The sequence below is a fragment of the Hyperolius riggenbachi genome, chromosome 8 (assembly GCF_040937935.1).
Source record: "Hyperolius riggenbachi isolate aHypRig1 chromosome 8, aHypRig1.pri, whole genome shotgun sequence".
Lineage (NCBI taxonomy): Eukaryota > Metazoa > Chordata > Amphibia > Anura > Hyperoliidae > Hyperolius > Hyperolius riggenbachi.
Window position 1 is genome coordinate 134,773,582 of NC_090653.1, and position 17,822 is coordinate 134,791,403.

Sequence of the window (17,822 nt, forward strand, 5' to 3'; positions counted from 1 at the left end):
CTGGAGAAAGCCTGCAGGAATGCCCCTATGCAGACTTGCATTGTCATTTGTTAAAATGAGTGCATCACAGCACACTATGTATTGGGTCGCCACATACCGTTTGGCGCACTGCAACGTTGTAGGTGTGTGCTGTAAATAGGGAAAAAGTTGCATCGCAATAGGAAAAAGTCTCACCGCATTACTTTTAATGCACGTTAAAGCTGCTTGATGCATTCAATGTGTGAGGGCCCTCAGTGCTTGTTTCCACTATTACGGGGCGGAATCTCCTGGATTCCACCGCTGATGAAATCGAATGCGGATGCTATTCCCCATGCGTTTTTTTTGCCGCGAATTCGCATAGGTGAGGGTATATGCCATTTTAACCATGTCACTGCCTGTGTGAATTTACATTGGTACCTATGCGAATTCGCATCAAACGCATGGGGAAACCGCATGCGATTTCCCTATTAAATACATTGCATGCGATTCGCATGCATTCCACTCGCAGGCAAATTCTGCGGCTCTTTTGTGCGTTTTTTCACCGCTGAAAAAAACGCACCTCAACAACGCTACAGTGGAAACAGGCCCATCCACTTGCATTACATATGTGAATCCGATTCGCGATAGTGGGAACGAGCCCTCAATCCAATGCTTACTGTATGGAAATGTATGCAATCCTGGCTGTGTGATGACAATTTTGCTACCGGCTGGAGATTCCTCTTGATCTATTTGAAGGTCTATAGTAGACCTGAGATACTGACAGAGCAATGTGTGAAAAGTGCAAATCACCATCCCAACTCACAGTAGAAATCAAAGTAACATAGATTTTATAATAGACATGGTGGGCAGATTTCAGTGAAGGTCTGAATGATGTAATTGGGCACAAAGGTGCAATAGGCCTGGGACTCACTAGCAGCCTTTTCTAAGCGCTAGTGATTTGAAAAGCTCTTGCTAATGCAATGCTATGGGGGATTTTTTTAAAATCCCATTCCTCAAGTGGGATCACACCTATAGCATTACATTAGCAACAGCTTTTCAAATCACAAGCGCTTAGAAAACAATTAGAAAAGCACTGCTAGTGGGTTCCAAACCTGTGCAAAAACGAAAAACCTTCAGAAGACACTTTTAAAGTATACACATGGTATCCAGTAAAACCAGTGGCAGATTTCCCTTGTTTTCTGCCTATTACACTAAAATCTCATCATAATAAACTCTGATATATAATAAACCTCTGGCTATAGTAAATTTAGTCCCCAGGTCCCAACCATGTGCTTGTATAAATATACAATGTATAACAAATCCTGATATAATAAACTACTTGGCCAGGTCCTTGGAGTGTACTATAAAGCAATTCTATTGTATATCATATCTGAAAGTCTGAAGCAAGGGACTCATGCTGCCAGCTCACATTTCTGGTGAGGATCTGTGAGGAAGGGGTGTGAATATGCAAATGAAGCAGAAAAAAATCTTATCCTAAAGACTAAGGCCACATACAGACATCAGACCATAGTCTTTGGAAAATGAAAGATCACAGACCAATCTTACCACCCTTCCTGTAGTATGAGAGCCATACTCTACACAGTCTTTTCTATGGAGCTGAACTCCACATCAGATAGAAATCTTTGCAAGATGCTGCACACACAGATGCTGTACAGACACAAAAGATCAGTATCTGCACTAGATCTGTTCCTGTCAAAAATCCATTCCTGCAAATTGCAATGATAGTCTATGAGAACTGCAGATCATCATACACACATGATTTAACTGACATTCATCTGCAGATCTGCAGATCTGAAAATCCATCCTGGTGGATCTGATCTGCAGATGAATGTCAGTTAAATCATGTGTGTATGATGATCTGCAGATCTCATAGACTATCATTGCAATTTGCAGGAATGGATTTTTGGCAGGAACAGATCTTTTGCAGATACTGATCTTTTGTGTCTGTACAGCATCTGTGTGTGCAGCATCTTGCAAAGATTTTTTCCTGATGTGGAGTTCAGCTCCATAGAAAAGACTGTGTAGAGTATGGCTCTTATACTACAGGAAGGGTGGTAAGATTGGTCTGTGATCTTTCATTTTCCAAAGACTATGGTCTGATGTCTGTATGTGGCCTAAGGGTTCTGGAGCAGTTTTTAAAATGCTTGCAGGGGGAAAACCGCTTGGCTAATGAAAGTGAATGGGCTGGTGCACACCAGAGCGAGTCGTTTTTTTTTCCATAAACACAAAGGCCTGGTGCACACCAGGGGAGTTTTTCTGAGCGTTTTGAGTTTTTAAATCTGCTGCTAATGTTATCCTATGTGTCTGTGCACACTGGAGCAATGAGGTTTTGTAAAAAAACCCATAGCATTACATTGGGAAGAGCTTTAAGAGGTTTCAAAAGCTCTTCCTAATGTAATGCTATGGGGTTTTTGACAAAACCTCATTGCTCCAGTGTGCACAGACACATAGATAACATTAGCAGCAGATTTAAAAACTCAAAACGCTCAGAAAATCTCCTCTGGTGTGCACCAGGCCAAAATTGAGGGCTGCAGCATTTTTTAGATTTTTGAGGCGTTTCTGCCTCAATGTCAAAGTATAGGAAAGTGGAAAACCACTCTGAAAAACGCTAGATCAGCACGGTTTTGCAGGCGTTTTTGTTAAAGAAGCTGTTCAGTAACAGCTTTACTGTAAGAATATTTGAAATGTGCTACAAAAAAACGCTAGGCATGTTTAGAAAACATGCCTAGAATCGCTCTGAAATCTGCTTCAAAAACCTCTAGCGTTCTGCAGATCTGCTAGAAGTTTTTGGTGTGCACTGGGCCTTTGACCTTGTTCTTACTGCAAAGCTTGCAAAAAGTGCAAGCGTTTTATTGTGTCCTTTGACATGCAATTATGGTACACTTGCATTTTAAGGTTATTAAAAACATTTTTTACATTTCAGATTGCTGTTCGCTATGAATTTCCAAAACGCATAAAAAAAAAGTCCTTTATTAACACTCAAACCTAAGAAATGACTATCAGAAAACACAGACACTTCTACACAGGCTCTGTTAGGAACCCTGTGGAATAACAGTTTTACATGCTTAGGTATGAGGAAGACGAAATACAAGGAAGACACAGAACTGCCTGAAGGAATTGCTTTTTTCAGCTACAGTGAAGCTCTACCTTAAGTATTACTAAAGGAAACGGCATTGAGCCAACCAGGGTGCTTGGGCAGACGAGAAAACACTTCTGCCTTACACACATTTTCTTAGCCTGGATTGAACACAGAAAAATTAAAGAAGTAACTATTTAACCTGCCTGGCAGTATGATTATTTCCAGATTTTAGGTGCATTTTTTTTCATGCTTTTAGACGCTAAAATCGGGAAACAATCATGCTGCCAGAAGGTCTGCGGCAGCCCGTGCACTTAGCTCCCTGGGATCCAGCACTGCAGTAGTTCTTCATACTCTGGGTGGCGCTGTAACCCTGTAGTGAGATTGCCATCTGTTGTCATAATAATAGACGGTGATCTTACCAGGGGGATGCAGAGCCTCGGAGGACAGAAAGAAGAATGGCTGCTGGCGTCTGGAGTGAAAATGCCCACGGCGCGCTATACTCTGCATTAACCTCGCGGCAGTCACCACAAGTCTAGCTCAGGGTTAGCGCTCTGAGCCTGACTCAGGGTTACCGCCAGGGAGGTTAATCCAGTTGTGCATGACTGCAACAGCACTTCTGCCATTTTCAATGATATTTAGTTTTAGAAAACTTTCGTAAAAAAAAAATCTCAGAAGAGAGCTAAACATCTGCTCTGTATCCTTATCAGCAAAATAAAAAAAATTCCACCTGAAGTGTTTAGGAAGGGTGACATATACTGTACCTCCCTGTGTGTACACAACAAAAACATTGAATGACACTCACACTGCAGTCTATATCAATTATATACAAGTGTTACAAAAGCTGGTCACAGGTCACATGATCAGTATTCTATGGTAGAAAAAGGCACATTTTTTTTTCAACACTATTACAATATCAAAATGTGCACCATTTATCAAGTGCACGGGTGCAGGAGCGGATATGGAAATAATCTTGGAAACATTTTAAAGGGTAAGTCCAAAACTCATCTCTCCGTAGGATCGTCATGTGTCCTAAGTACAAAACTGCAAGAAACACAGTTGCAGCAGTAAAAACAAAGGAATGTCTTTACCAGTATTTACATAGAAAATCAAGCCATTTTAACAGTTCACACAAAAGATTAAAGCGGCTGGAGTCTCTAACTGGCCCAGTCATGGAAGCGGAAGCAGTCACTGGCAATCTTCCACACGCTATTCGATGGTGTCGTATGCAGGGTCAATAAAAAGTTCTGAGTGAAGTAGTGTTGCTTATTTCCTTCAAACTTCACAGAGCCATTGGTGACAACCAAAACGGTTTTCTGGCCTAGCGTAGCTTGTTCTTAGTATAAAAAAAAAAAAAAGAGAGAGAAAAAATTAAGCAAACATACAGAAATATTCATGGCTTACATAACTAGAGATCCAAGTTCAAAGCTCAGCCGGTAGACTATCTGCATGGAGTATGTAGGTTATCTTCCTTGTTTATAACCGTTCCAAAAACATACATGGACATTACCATGCATGAGTCATTAGACATTCCCCTATAAGGGAGGCACACTTAAAGGAATACAGAGGTAAAAAACTTTTTTTTAGATATCCCACAATTTTATTTTATATTTGAATGTACTTTTGAAGTTTTTACTGTTTCATTGTCTGTTCACTGACACATTCATTGAAGTATGCCAGAGCTAAAATGTATGAACTATTGACCCTTTCTTATCCATTTCCTGCTTTCAGAAGCCATTTTCTGGCAGGAAAATGATTTATGGCTATAAGTCCTTATCAGTGAGGTTTACGCTATAGTCCCGATGGGACAAAAACTTGTATATCTGATGTTTAACTCTCTCAGGCAGAGAGAGAGAGAGAGAAAAAAAAAAAAAAAGAACAGCCTAGTTATTAATATGCTCGGCACTGTACATACACATGGCTATCTCATCATGTCACCTCAGCATTCCTTTAAAGGATACCCGAAGTAACATGATGATATAGACATGTATGTACAGTGCCTAGCACACAAATACCTATGCTGTGACCCTCACTGATAAGAATTTCCCCTTTTTATCTCTTTCTTGCTCTCAGAAGCCATTTTCTGCTAGGGAAGTGTTTTATAGTTGGAATTTCTTATCAGTGTGGGTCACACTGTAGTCACTTCCTGTCTGAGTCAGGACTGAGTCAGCCACTTACATACCTGATATTTAACGCTTTCAGTCAGAGAAAGAAAAAAAGGAACCCAGCCTAGTTATTTGTGTGCTAGGCACTGTACATACACATGTCTAATGTCACTTCGGGTATCCTTTAACCACTTGAGGACCGCCCCCAGCCGATGGGCGGCGGCAAAGTCCGGGCCCAAACGACCGCAATACGCCCATCGGCGGGGGCGGCTGCGGGAGTGGCTATGCGGCGATCGCCTCATTCGTGACGCGATCAGCCGCCGGGGACTCGCTCCGCCCACCGCTCGTAGTAACCCGCCGGCCGTTCGGAAGCGCCGGCGGGTTACTAGCTCCCGGATCGCCGCTGTACATATGTATAATAGGCTTTGTAATGTATACAAAGCCTATTATACTGGCTGCCTCCTGCCCTGGTGGTCCCAGTGTCCGAGGGACCACCAGGGCAGGCTGCAGCCACCCTAGTCTGCACCCAAGCACACTGATTCCCCCCCCCTGCCCCCTGATCGCCCACAGCACCCCTCAGACCCCCCCCCCCCCCTGCCCACCCCCCAGACCACTGTTTGCACCCAGTCACCCCCCTAATCACCCATCAATCACTCCCTGTCACTATCTGTCAACGCTATTTTTTTTTTATCCCCCCCCCCTGATCACCCCCCCACCCCTCAGATTCTCCCCAGACCCCCCCCCCCCCCCCCCGTGTACTATATGCATCTATCCCCTCTGATCACCTGTCAATCACCTGTCAATCACCCGTCAATCACCCCCTGTCACTGCTACCCATCAATCAGCCCCTGTCACTGCCACCAATCAATCAGCCCCTAACCTGCCCCTTGCGGGCAATCTGATCACCCACCCACACCAATAGATCGCCCGCAGATCCGACATCAGATCACCTCCCAAGTGCAGTGTATACATCTCTTCTCTCCTCTAAACACCCACTAATTACCCATCAATCACCCCCTATCACCACCTGTCACTGTTACCCATCAGATTAGACCCTAATCTGCCCCTTGCGGGCACCCAATCACCCGCCCACACGCTCAGATTGCCCTCAGACCCCCCCTTATCAATTCGCCAGTGCAATATTTACATCTGTTATTCCCTGTAATAACCCACTGATCACCTGTCAATCACCTATCAATCACCCCCTGTCACTGCCACCCATCAATCACCCCCTGTCACTGCCACCCATCAATCACCCCCTGTCACTGCCACCCATCAATCAGCCCCTAACCTGCCCCTTGCGGGCAATCTGATCACCCACCCACACCAATAGATCGCCCGCAGATCCGACATCAGATCACCTCCCAAGTGCAGTGTTTACATCTCTTCTCTCCTCTAAACACCCACTAATTACCCATCAATCACCCCCTATCACCACCTGTCACGGTTACCCATCAGATTAGACCCTAATCTGCCCCTTGCGGGCACCCAATCACCCGCCCACACCTCAGAACGTCCTCAGACCCCAGCCCTGATCACCTCGCTAGTGCATTGCTTGCATCTATTTCCCCCCTCTAATCACACCTTGAGACACCCATCAATCACCTCCTGTCACCCCCTAGCACACCTACCCATCAGATCAGGCCCTAATTTGCCCTGTGTGGGCTCCTGATCACTCGGCCAAACCCTCAGAACCCCCTCAGACCCCCTTCCGATCACCTCCCCAGTGCATTGATTGCATCTATTTTCCCCTCTAACCGCCCCCTGAGACACCCAGACTCCTGTCACCCCCCTAGCACTCCTATCCATCAGATCAGGACCAAAACATCCTGTCATCTAAGAGACCACCCTGCTTATGACCGGTTCCACAAAATTTGCCCCCTCATAGACCACCTGTCATCAAAATTTGCAGATGCTTATACCCCTGAACAGTCATTTTGAGAAATTTGGTTTCCAGACTACTCACAGTTTTGGGCCCGTAAAATGCCAGGGCAGTATAGGAACCCCACAAGTGACCCCATTTTAGAAAGAAGACACCCCAAGGTATTCTGTTAGGTGTATGATGAGTTCATAGAAGATTTTATTTTTTGTCACAAGTTAGCGGAAATTGATATGTATTGTTTTTTTTTTCACAAAGTGTCATTTTCCGCTAACTTGTGACAAAAAAAAAAAATCTTCTATGAACTCACCATACTCCTAACAGAATACCTTGGGGTGTCTTCTTTCTAAAATGGGGTCACTTGTGGGGTTCCTATACTGCCCTGGCATTTTAGGGGCCCTAAACCGTGAGCAGTAGTCTAGAATCCAAATGCCTCAAAATGACCTGTGAATAGGACGTTAGGCCCCTTAGCGCACCTAGGTTGCAAAAAATGGTCACACATGTGGTATCGCCGTACTCAGAAGAAGTAGTATATTGTGTTTTGGGGTGTATTTTTACACATACCCATGCTGGGTGGGAGAAATCTCTCTGTAAATGGACAATTGTGTGTAAAAAAAATCAAACAATTGTCATTTACAGAGATATTTCTCCCACCCAGCATGGGTATGTGTAAAAATACACCCCAAAACACATTATACTACTTCTCCTGAGTACGGCGGTACCACACGTGTGGCACTTTTTTGCACCCTATGTGCGCTAAGAGGCCCAAAGTCCAATGAGTACCTTTAGGATTTCACAGGTCATTTTGCGACATTTGGTTTCAAGACTACTCCTCACGGTTTAGGGCCCCTAAAATGCCAGGGCAGTATAGGAACCCCACAAATGACCCCATTTTAGAAAGAAGACACCCCAAGGTATTCCGTTAGGAGTATGGTGAGTTCATAGAAGATTTTATTTTTTGTCACAAGTTAGCGGAAAATGACACTTTGTGAAAAAAAACAATTAAAATCAATTTCCGCTAACTTGTGACAAAAAAAAAAAAATCTTCTATGAACTCACCATCCTCCTAACGGAATACCTTGGGGTGTCTTCTTTCTAAAATGGGGTAATTTGTGGGGTTCCTATACTGTCCTGGCATTTTAGGGGCCCTAAACCGTGAGGAGTAGTCTTGAAACGAAATTTCTCAAAATGACCTGTGAAATCCTAAAGGTACTCATTGAACTTTGGGCCCCTTAGCGCAGTTAGGGTGCAAAAAAGTGCCACACATGTGGTATCGCCGTACTCAGGAGAAGTAGTATAATGTGTTTTGGGGTGTAGGAGGCCGCAATAGCAGCATAGGGGGCGATATACAGGCTGGGAACGCGAACAATCACTCGCGTTCCCATGCCTGTTGGCCGGTGACGGCGAAACCGGAAGTGCTCACCGGCGGGTCCTGGGACATCGGAGCGGAGCTGCGAGGGCACCGATCGGCTGCAGGGGGCTGAGGGAGGCCGCAGGTGAGTTAATCTCATTTTTTTTTATCGGCTTTAGGTTCACTTTAAAGGTAAATAAATATGGCATCCTCCATAGCCCTCTCACTTAAAGAGACTCCGTAACAAAAATTGCATCCTGTTTTTTATCATCCTACATGTTCCAAAAGCTATTCTAATGTGTTCTGGCTAACTGCAGCACGTTCTACTATGACAGTCTCTGTAATAAATCAATGTATCTTTCCCCTGTCAGACTTGTCGGCCTGTGTCTGGAAGGCTGCCAAGTTCTTCAGTGTTGTGGTTCTGCTATGAACTCACCCTTTCTGGCCCCTCTATGCACACTGCCTGTGTGTTATTTAGATAAGAGAGAAGAGAGAAGCTGCTCTAATCAGCTGGATAAATCGTCCTCTGAGCTGGCTGGGCTTTCACATACTGAGGAATTACAAACAAGGGCAAAGCTATTTGCAAGAAGAAAAGAGCAGCCTGAAACTTCAGTGCATGGGGGAAAGAAACACACAAATGATCTCTTGAGATTCAAAAGGAATGCTGTATACAGCCTGCTTATGTATGGATGTATTTTCTATGTGTGGACATACTGTACATCAACCTACTTCCTGTTTTGGTGGCCATTTTGTTTGTTTACAAACAAACTTTTTAAAACTGTTTTTAACCACTTTTAATGCGGCGAGGAGCGGCGAAATTGTGACAGAGGGTAATAGGAGATGTCCCCTAACGCACTGGTATGTTTACTTTTGAGCGATTTTAACAATACAGATTCTCTTTAAGGTTACCTTTAAATTGAATAAACTCTTCAGTCCTCCACACTTTTTGGCTTATAAAACTCTACAGCTGATCACAATAAATACGGAGGTTTTTTGTCTGCTTACACAGAGTGGCATTTAAGTACCTGCATGGGCACCGGAGACACAGGCAAGTATACTGCACTAACTGGACAGTAACTGAGATCTTCAGGACACCGGCTATTCACAGGCAGGAGAGAGGGGGGCAGAGAAATGCATAAAGCAGATGAGCAGGAAATGAGGACAGAGGAGGAAAGAACAGAGGAAGGCAGGTAAAGCAATGGGGCCAGAGAAGAATGGAAGCAGGCGACATGGCATCAGGAGAAAGCATTCACGTGAGAGTGCCAGGCAAGAGTAAAAGCTAATGAAATGGGGTCAAGGCCACAGAAAAACAGAAGTATATCGGGGACGGATGAGATAAAGCCACCGAAAAGTGAAAAAAAAAAACCCTGCATACTTTTGTCCCATCTCATCTTCTCCTGTTCATTCTGTGATTGCATATTTTTAGTTAATTGTGGTATATTGGCAGAGCAATGCCAATATACCACAATGAATTGAAAGTATGCAATCACGGAATAGGAGAAGATGAGATGGGACAAAAGTCTTGAGAGAAGAACCAGGAGAGAGAAGAAAGCTAGAAGAAATGAGCAAGCTAGGAGAATGCAGGTTATGCATGTATGCAACTAAATGTGCAAAAGCAGAAGCAAAGTGCCCAGAGGAAAGGTGATCAAGGGGTGGGAAAGGTTTTCATGCTAAAGTCTCTTTGCTAACCTGGGACTGTCCAATCTCAGATCAGATATAACGTTGAGGAAGCCTGATGAAAGAGTTGAGCTCTCGGAAACGCATTGCTTTTTATTAGAATAAATACTTTTAACTACACTACAAGGCAGCCGCCTTTTATCCTTTCTACCACGCACCTGCTTGTCAGTTCACAAACCTGCCTCCAGCTGCCTGCTGCTTGCTTTTGAGACGCAGAGCAGAGTGGAGTTTCTCCCATCCGCTACCACTCACACAAACTGAGCCAGCTCCTGGCTCCAAGAGCTCCTGCAGCCTGTGGCTTACAAGTGTAAAGCATACAGAGCAGCTGGAGTAATCTAGGCACAAACTTGGTTCCTCCTGCACATCCAAGACACCTCTGTGCAGACATTCCTATGCATAAATGCGGCCGCCTATAGCGGTAGGTAGCATTTGTGAGGAGTGGAAATACATCTGATCCAGGACTGAAGTTCAGTGGACGGAGAAGCATATGTGCCAGTACATCTTGTGGAGGAAGATCGCTGGAAAGACCTGGTCCCCGGTTCTGGGTGGGACAAAAGCTCTTCAGCCGACCAACCCATATGGGCTAATCGGCAAGAATCTCAGGTGAGATTATTCCACGGTTGGCTAACCAGTTTTCTCAAATTGTCTATTGAGTGCGCTCTCCCCCTCCCCTTCCTTTTTCCCCCTTGTCCTTTACAGATATCTTTACTAATCTAGCATATTACAAGTGTGCAGCCTCTCCACAGAGCAAGAAATGAGGAAATCTGAGGAGTGAAAGTGAGCAAGACAGGACTGTGCCAGTGCAGAAACAGAGCAATGAAAATAGCGTCTGCTCCCCTCCAGGATGTGACAAGTGCACAGCGTCTCCACCCCTCCAGGATGTGACAAGTGCACAGCGTCTCCTCCCCTCCAGGATGTGACAAGTGCTCAGCGTCTCCTCCCCTCCAGGCTGTGACAAGTGCACAGCGTCTCCTTCCATCCAGGATGTGACAAGTGCACAGTGTCTCCTCCCCTCTAGACTGACAAGTGCACAGCGACTCTTCCCCTCCAGGATGTGACAAGTGCACAGCGTCTCCTCCTCTCCAGGATGTGACAAGTGCACAGCGTCTCCTCCTCTCCAGGATGTGACAAGTGCACAGCGTCTCCTCCCCTCCAGGCTGTGACAAGTGCACAGCGTCTCCTCCCCTCCAGGCTGTGACAAGTGCACAGCGTCTTCTCCCCTCCAGGATGTGACAAGTGCACAGCGTCTCCTCCACTCCAGGCTGTGACAAGTGCACAGCGTCTCCTCCACTCCAGGATGTGACAAGTGCACAGCGTCTCCTCCCCTCCAGGCTGTGACAAGTGCACAGCATCTCCTCCCTTCCAGGCTGTGACAACTACACAGCGTCTCCTCCCCTCCAGGATGTGACAACTACACAGCGTCTCCTCCCCTTCAGGCTGTGACAAGTGCACAGTATCTCCTCCCCTCCAGGCTGTGACAAGTGCACAGCGTCTCCTCCCCTCCAGGCTGTGACAAGTGCACAGCGTCTCCTCTCCTCCAGGCTGTGACAAGTGCACAGCGTCTCCTCCCCTCCAGGATGTGACAAGTGCACAGCGTCTCCTCCCCTCCAGGCTGTGAGACTTGCACAGTGTCTCCTCCCCTCCAGATTGTGACAACTACACAGTGTCTACTCCCCTCCAGGCTGTGAGACTTGCACAGTGTCTCCTCCCCTCCAGGCTGTGAGACTTGCACAGTGTCTCCTCCCCTCCAGGCTGTGACAACTCCACAGTGTCTCCTCCCCTCCAGGCTGTGACAACTGCACAGTGTCTCCTCCCCTCCAGGCTGTGAGACTTGCACAGTGTCTCCTCCCCTCCAGGCTGTGACAAGTGCACAGCGTCTCCTCCCCTCCAGGCTGTGAGACTTGCACAGTGTCTCCTCCCCTCCAGGCTGCGAGACTTGCACAGCGTCTCCTCCCCTCCAGGCTGTGAGACTTGCACAGCGTCTCCTCCCCTCCAGGCTGTGAGACTTGCACAGCGTCTCCTCCCCTCCAGGCTGTGAGACTTGCACAGCGTCTCCTCCCCTCCAGGCTGTGAGACTTGCACAGCGTCTCCTCCCCTCCAGGCTGTGAGACTTGCACAGCGTCTCCTCCCCTCCAGGCTGTGAGACTTGCACAGCGTCTCCTCCCCTCCAGGCTGTGAGACTTGCACAGTGTCTCCTCCCCTCCAGGCTGTGACAACTGCACAGTGTCTACTCCCCTCCAGGCTGTGAGACTTGCACAGCATCTCTTTCCCTCCAGGCTGTGAGACTTGCACAGCATCTCCTCCCCTCCAGGCAGTGAGACTTGCACAGTGTCTCCTCCCCTCCAGGCTGTGACAACTGCACAGTGTCTACTCCCCTCCAGGCTGTGAGACTTGCACAGCATCTCCTCCCCTCCAGGCTGTGAGACTTGCACAGCATCTCCTCCCCTCCGGGCTGTGAGACTTGCACAGCATCTCCTCCCCTCCGGGCTGTGAGACTTGCACAGCATCTCCTCCCCTCCAGGCTGCGAGACTTGCACAGCATCTCCTCCCCTCCAGGCTGCGAGACTTGCACAGCATCTCCTCCCCTCCAGGCTGTGAGACTTGCACAGCATCTCCTCCCCTCCGGGCTGTGAGACTTGCACAGCATCTCCTCCCCTCCGGGCTGTGAGACTTGCACAGCATCTCCTCCCCTCCAGGCTGCGAGACTTGCACAGCATCTCCTCCCCTCCAGGCTGTGAGACTTGCACAGCATCTCCTCCCCTCCAGGCTGCGAGACTTGCACAGCATCTCCTCCCCTCCAGGCTGCAAGACTTGCACAGCATCTCCTCCCCTCCAGGCTGCGAGACTTGCACAGCATCTCCTCCCCTCCAGGCTGCGAGACTTGCACAGCATCTCCTCCCCTCCAGGCTGCAAGACTTGCACAGCATCTCCTCCCCTCCAGGCTGCAAGACTTGCACAGCATCTCCTCCCCTCCAGGCTGCGAGACTTGCACAGCATCTCCTCCCCTCCAGGCTGTGAGACTTGCACAGCATCTCCTCCCCTCCAGGCTGTGAGACTTGCACTGCATCTCCTCCCTCCAGGCTGTGAGACTTGCACTGCATCTCCTCCCTCCAGGCTGTGAGACTTGCACTGCATCTCCTCCCTCCAGGCTGTGAGACTTGCACAGCATCTCCTCCCCTCCAGGCTGTGAGACTTGCACAGCATCTCCTCCCCTCCAGGCTGTGAGACTTGCACAGCATCTCCTCCCCTCCAGGCTGTGAGACTTGCACTGCATCTCCTCCCTCCAGGCTGTGAGACTTGCACTGCATCTCCTCCCTCCAGGCTGTCAGACTTGCACAGCATCTCCTCCCCTCCAGGCTGTGACAAGTGCACAGCGTCTCCTCCCCTCCAGGATGTGACAAGTGCACAGCGTCTCCTCCCCTCCAGGCTGTGACAAGTGCACAGCGTCTCCTCCCCTCCAGGCTGTGACAAGTGCACAGCGTCTGCTCCCCTCCAGGATGTGACAAGTGCACAGCGTCTCCACCCCTCCAGGATGTGACAAGTGCACAGCGTCTCCTCCCCTCCAGGATGTGAAAAGTGCTCAGCGTCTCCTCCCCTCCAGGCTGTGACAAGTGCACAGCGTCTCCTTCCATCCAGGATGTGACAAGTGCACAGTGTCTCCTCCCCTCTAGACTGACAAGTGCACAGCGACTCCTCCCCTCCAGGATGTGACAAGTGCACAGCGTCTCCTCCTCTCCAGGATGTGACAAGTGCACAGCGTCTCCTCCTCTCCAGGATGTGACAAGTGCACAGCGTCTCCTCCCCTCCAGGCTGTGACAAGTGCACAGCGTCTCCTCCCCTCCAGGCTGTGACAAGTGCACAGCGTCTTCTCCTCTCCAGGATGTGACAAGTGCACAGCGTCTCCTCCACTCCAGGCTGTGACAAGTGCACAGCGTCTCCTCCACTCCAGGATGTGACAAGTGCACAGCGTCTCCTCCCCTCCAGGCTGTGACAAGTGCACAGCATCTCCTCCCTTCCAGGCTGTGACAACTACACAGCGTCTCCTCCCCTCCAGGCTGTGACAAGTGCACAGCGTCTCCTTCCCTCCAGGATGTGACAAGTGCACAGCGTCTCCTCCCCTCCAGGCTGTGAGACTTGCACAGTGTCTCCTCCCCTCCAGATTGTGACAACTACACAGTGTCTACTCCCCTCCAGGCTGTGAGACTTGCACAGTGTCTCCTCCCCTCCAGGCTGTGAGACTTGCACAGTGTCTCCTCCCCTCCAGGCTGTGACAACTCCACAGTGTCTCCTCCCCTCCAGGCTGTGACAACTGCACAGTGTCTACTCCCCTCCAGGCTGTGAGACTTGCACAGTGTCTCCTCCCCTCCAGGCTGTGACAAGTGCACAGCGTCTCCTCCCCTCCAGGCTGTGAGACTTGCACAGCGTCTCCTCCCCTCCAAGCTGTGAGACTTGCACAGCGTCTCCTCCCCTCCAGGCTGTGAGACTTGCACAGCATCTCCTCCCCTCCAGGCTGTGAGACTTGCACAGCGTCTCCTCCCCTCCAGGCTGTGAGACTTGCACAGCATCTCCTCCCCTCCAGGCTGTGAGACTTGCACAGCGTCTCCTCCCCTCCAGGCTGTGAGACTTGCACAGCGTCTCCTCCCCTCCAGGCTGTGAGACTTGCACAGCGTCTCCTCCCCTCCAGGCTGTGAGACTTGCACAGCGTCTCCTCCCCTCCAGGCTGTGAGACTTGCACAGCGTCTCCTCCCCTCCAGGCTGTGAGACTTGCACAGTGTCTCCTCCCCTCCAGGCTGTGACAACTGCACAGTGTCTACTCCCCTCCAGGCTGTGAGACTTGCACAGCATCTCCTCCCCTCCAGGCTGTGAGACTTGCACAGCATCTCCTCCCCTCCGGGCTGTGAGACTTGCACAGCATCTCCTCCCCTCCGGGCTGTGAGACTTGCACAGCATCTCCTCCCCTCCAGGCTGCGAGACTTGCACAGCATCTCCTCCCCTCCAGGCTGTGAGACTTGCACAGCATCTCCTCCCCTCCAGGCTGTGAGACTTGCACAGCATCTCCTCCCCTCCAGGCTGTGAGACTTGCACAGCACTAATAAGATGAAGATATCTATACAGCTAATATTAAATGAGATTGTAAAGGAATCACATATTCTAATCTGGGTTTAAAGGGTTAAAAAATCTGGTCTGAAGAATAAACTGTCTCACTGGCATTGTTGCTGTTTATAGTCACACAGTTAGTTTGGTTAAAACACCTATTAAAGTTCAATAATAAATGAATTTGGCACATTTCTGTTCCACACCCTCACATATCCCAGCTGAGCCAAGGGAAGTCCCCGTGCCTCCCCCCCCCCACCCCCAAGAAAAAGGTTAGGCAAATAAATCTTTAAAAAGGGGGCAAAAATCCCTTCCCAACGCCAGGTGGCAGTCAAGTAAAATACATGGATCAAGCGTGTCAGGAATGACCTTGTAATTATTAGCCATGGATGTCTTGCAATGCAAGAAAAGGAATGACAAAGAGATAATCGACCTTGCAGGTCAAATAACTTCAACTGGGGGACAGTGATGGAATGCTGGGATGGGACTGAGGATCGGGAAGGCTTTATGGCAGGGCTTTCCAACCTTCTCCTCAAGTACCACTAACAGTGCTTGTTTTGCAGAAAACCCAAAAACATTCACAGCAGGGGCGTAACTATAGCAGGCTGGGTCCCCCTGCCGAGATTTCTAACCTCCCCCTCCTGGCACGGGCCAGGAGCTAGGGGGGCTGGTCTTATGCCCACTGTAATAATGCAGAAAGTTTTGTGGAAATCTTATAGATTACCTGTTCCAGCATTGCATCTCCTCCACTTCCTGGTTAGTTAGCAAGTGCAGTGCAGCCAGCCAATCCCCATGCAGGGACTGAAGATGCATGCATGGTAATTGACTGGGTGCATGGCACTTGCTAACTAACCAGGAAGTGCAGGAGACACATTTGCCAGTGCAAGTAATGTATAAGGCTTCCGCTGCACTTTCTGCGGTTATATTAAGGTTCAATACTGCCCCAAGCACCGCCCCCCCAGCTTCCGGGCCTCCCCACCACTGCAGTGGAGGCCGGGCTATTGTTACACCACTGATTCATAGATGAGGTAACTAGTGTTTCAGCAGAACTGATTAACTACCTCTGTGGATTTCCATAAAACAAGTACTGTTGGTGGGCCTTGAGGACAGAGTTGGAGAACACTGCGCTATGGTATCCAAAGCCTTCCCTCTACATAGGCAAATATCTAATTTGAGGCGAGTTTGCTTGCTTCTGGTTCATGCTAAATAGTTAAAAAGGCCAAACTAAAATCTCAGATGGGGACATTTATCAAGAGTGTCAGACAAAATATTGATAGGTTTTTAGAAATCCATGCAGAATTGTCTCAGACATCTTAAGAAATCACTAGATAGTGCAGCTTCCTTCTCTGTAAAATAGGAGGAGTTAGGAAGGTCTCTCAGATGGTGCAGTGTGTGAGGGAAATTGCTGTTGCTGAAGTAAATTATACATCTGTTGTATTGATACCAGCAGACTCTGAGTGAGGAATTCAGCAGGGGGGAGGAACACTTCACAAATCATGTCTAGCCTGCATTGGTGCACTATCTGTGCTATTAAGCACTTATTAATGTACAGCAGTTTAGGGATGGATTTGCACTTTTATTAACTTTAGTGCAGTTCTAGAAATTCACGCTAAACTGCCGTTATTACGTAGATTTTAAGACCTTTCTTATCATGCAGAACAGTGGGGGACTGTTCTGCATGATAAGAAAGGTCTTAAAATCTACATAATAACGGCAGTTTAGAACGGTTTAAGAAGAAGAAAAACTGTTGGTAGTGCTTTGATAAATCTGGTCCAAAGAGAGAAAAGAGAAGACTAACAAAAATCAAATAACTTGATATGCTAATACTATACAAAACACACCAATACTTTTAAAAAGTATAAATAAAATGGATAATCATGCATGGACCTCACCCATCCTTACCATGAACAGACTGGCAGTCGAACAGGGTGACGTGAAACTGACTGGATGGTAACATATCAAAGAACTCAATAAGGGCCTCTTGTCCTGATATTGGGTTTCCATTCCACACCAACGTAGCACTGTCCATATATAGCTTTGTCAATTGCTGCATAGATTGAAAGATCATTGGTGAAGAACAATTAAAAATGCACCTAAATTTACAATAAACCATGGAACATACAGGAGGCAGACAGTGTAGCAGAAACCATACTTAAAAGTGAACCTCCACTTTATGTTGAGAAAAAAAATAATTCTGTCTAGGTTAGTTTTGCATAATGCTCACTCACATGTACAGGCATGGGATGGGTAACACTCTATCAAGTGTTTCTCAACATTTTATCGGTATGTACCCCTTGTAAAACCCTGTACTCACCAAGTACCCATTGACATAGTAAACATTATCTCAAATACCCCTTGACAAATATATTTTTAATAATAGTACATGATAATTAGTTCTAAGCAATTTCCAAGCATTTACTATGGTTTTTAATTAGCTAAAATACTAATTTGGTGTTGTTTATATTGGATTTCTTATTTTTTAAAACTCCTAAATTTGTTATACTTGGTCAATTATATCAAGCTGGAGTACCCCCTGGAACCATCAGAAGTACCCCATGGGGTACGCGTACCACATGTTGAGAAACTAAGAACTAGAGAACCTTACTGCATGGGTTTTAACAATACTACCATTTCCTAATAATACCAATTCTTTATTTACAC

At 47.6% G+C, this 17,822-nt stretch overlaps 1 protein-coding gene across 1 annotated transcript in view; it reads right to left on the minus strand.

Annotated features, from left to right (window-relative positions):
* Nucleotides 1-2,933: 2,933 nt before the first annotated feature.
* NXT2 (nuclear transport factor 2 like export factor 2) overlaps nt 2,934-17,822 on the minus strand; it is a 29,281-nt gene continuing 14,392 nt past the window's right edge. The window contains exons 3-4 of the mRNA XM_068249609.1: nt 17,064-17,208; nt 2,934-4,391 (exon numbers count right to left, since the gene is read on the minus strand). Coding sequence (XP_068105710.1) covers nt 4,213-4,391; nt 17,064-17,208 — 324 coding nt within the window. The 3' untranslated portion in view covers nt 2,934-4,212. The remainder of the gene's footprint in view (nt 4,392-17,063; nt 17,209-17,822) is intronic.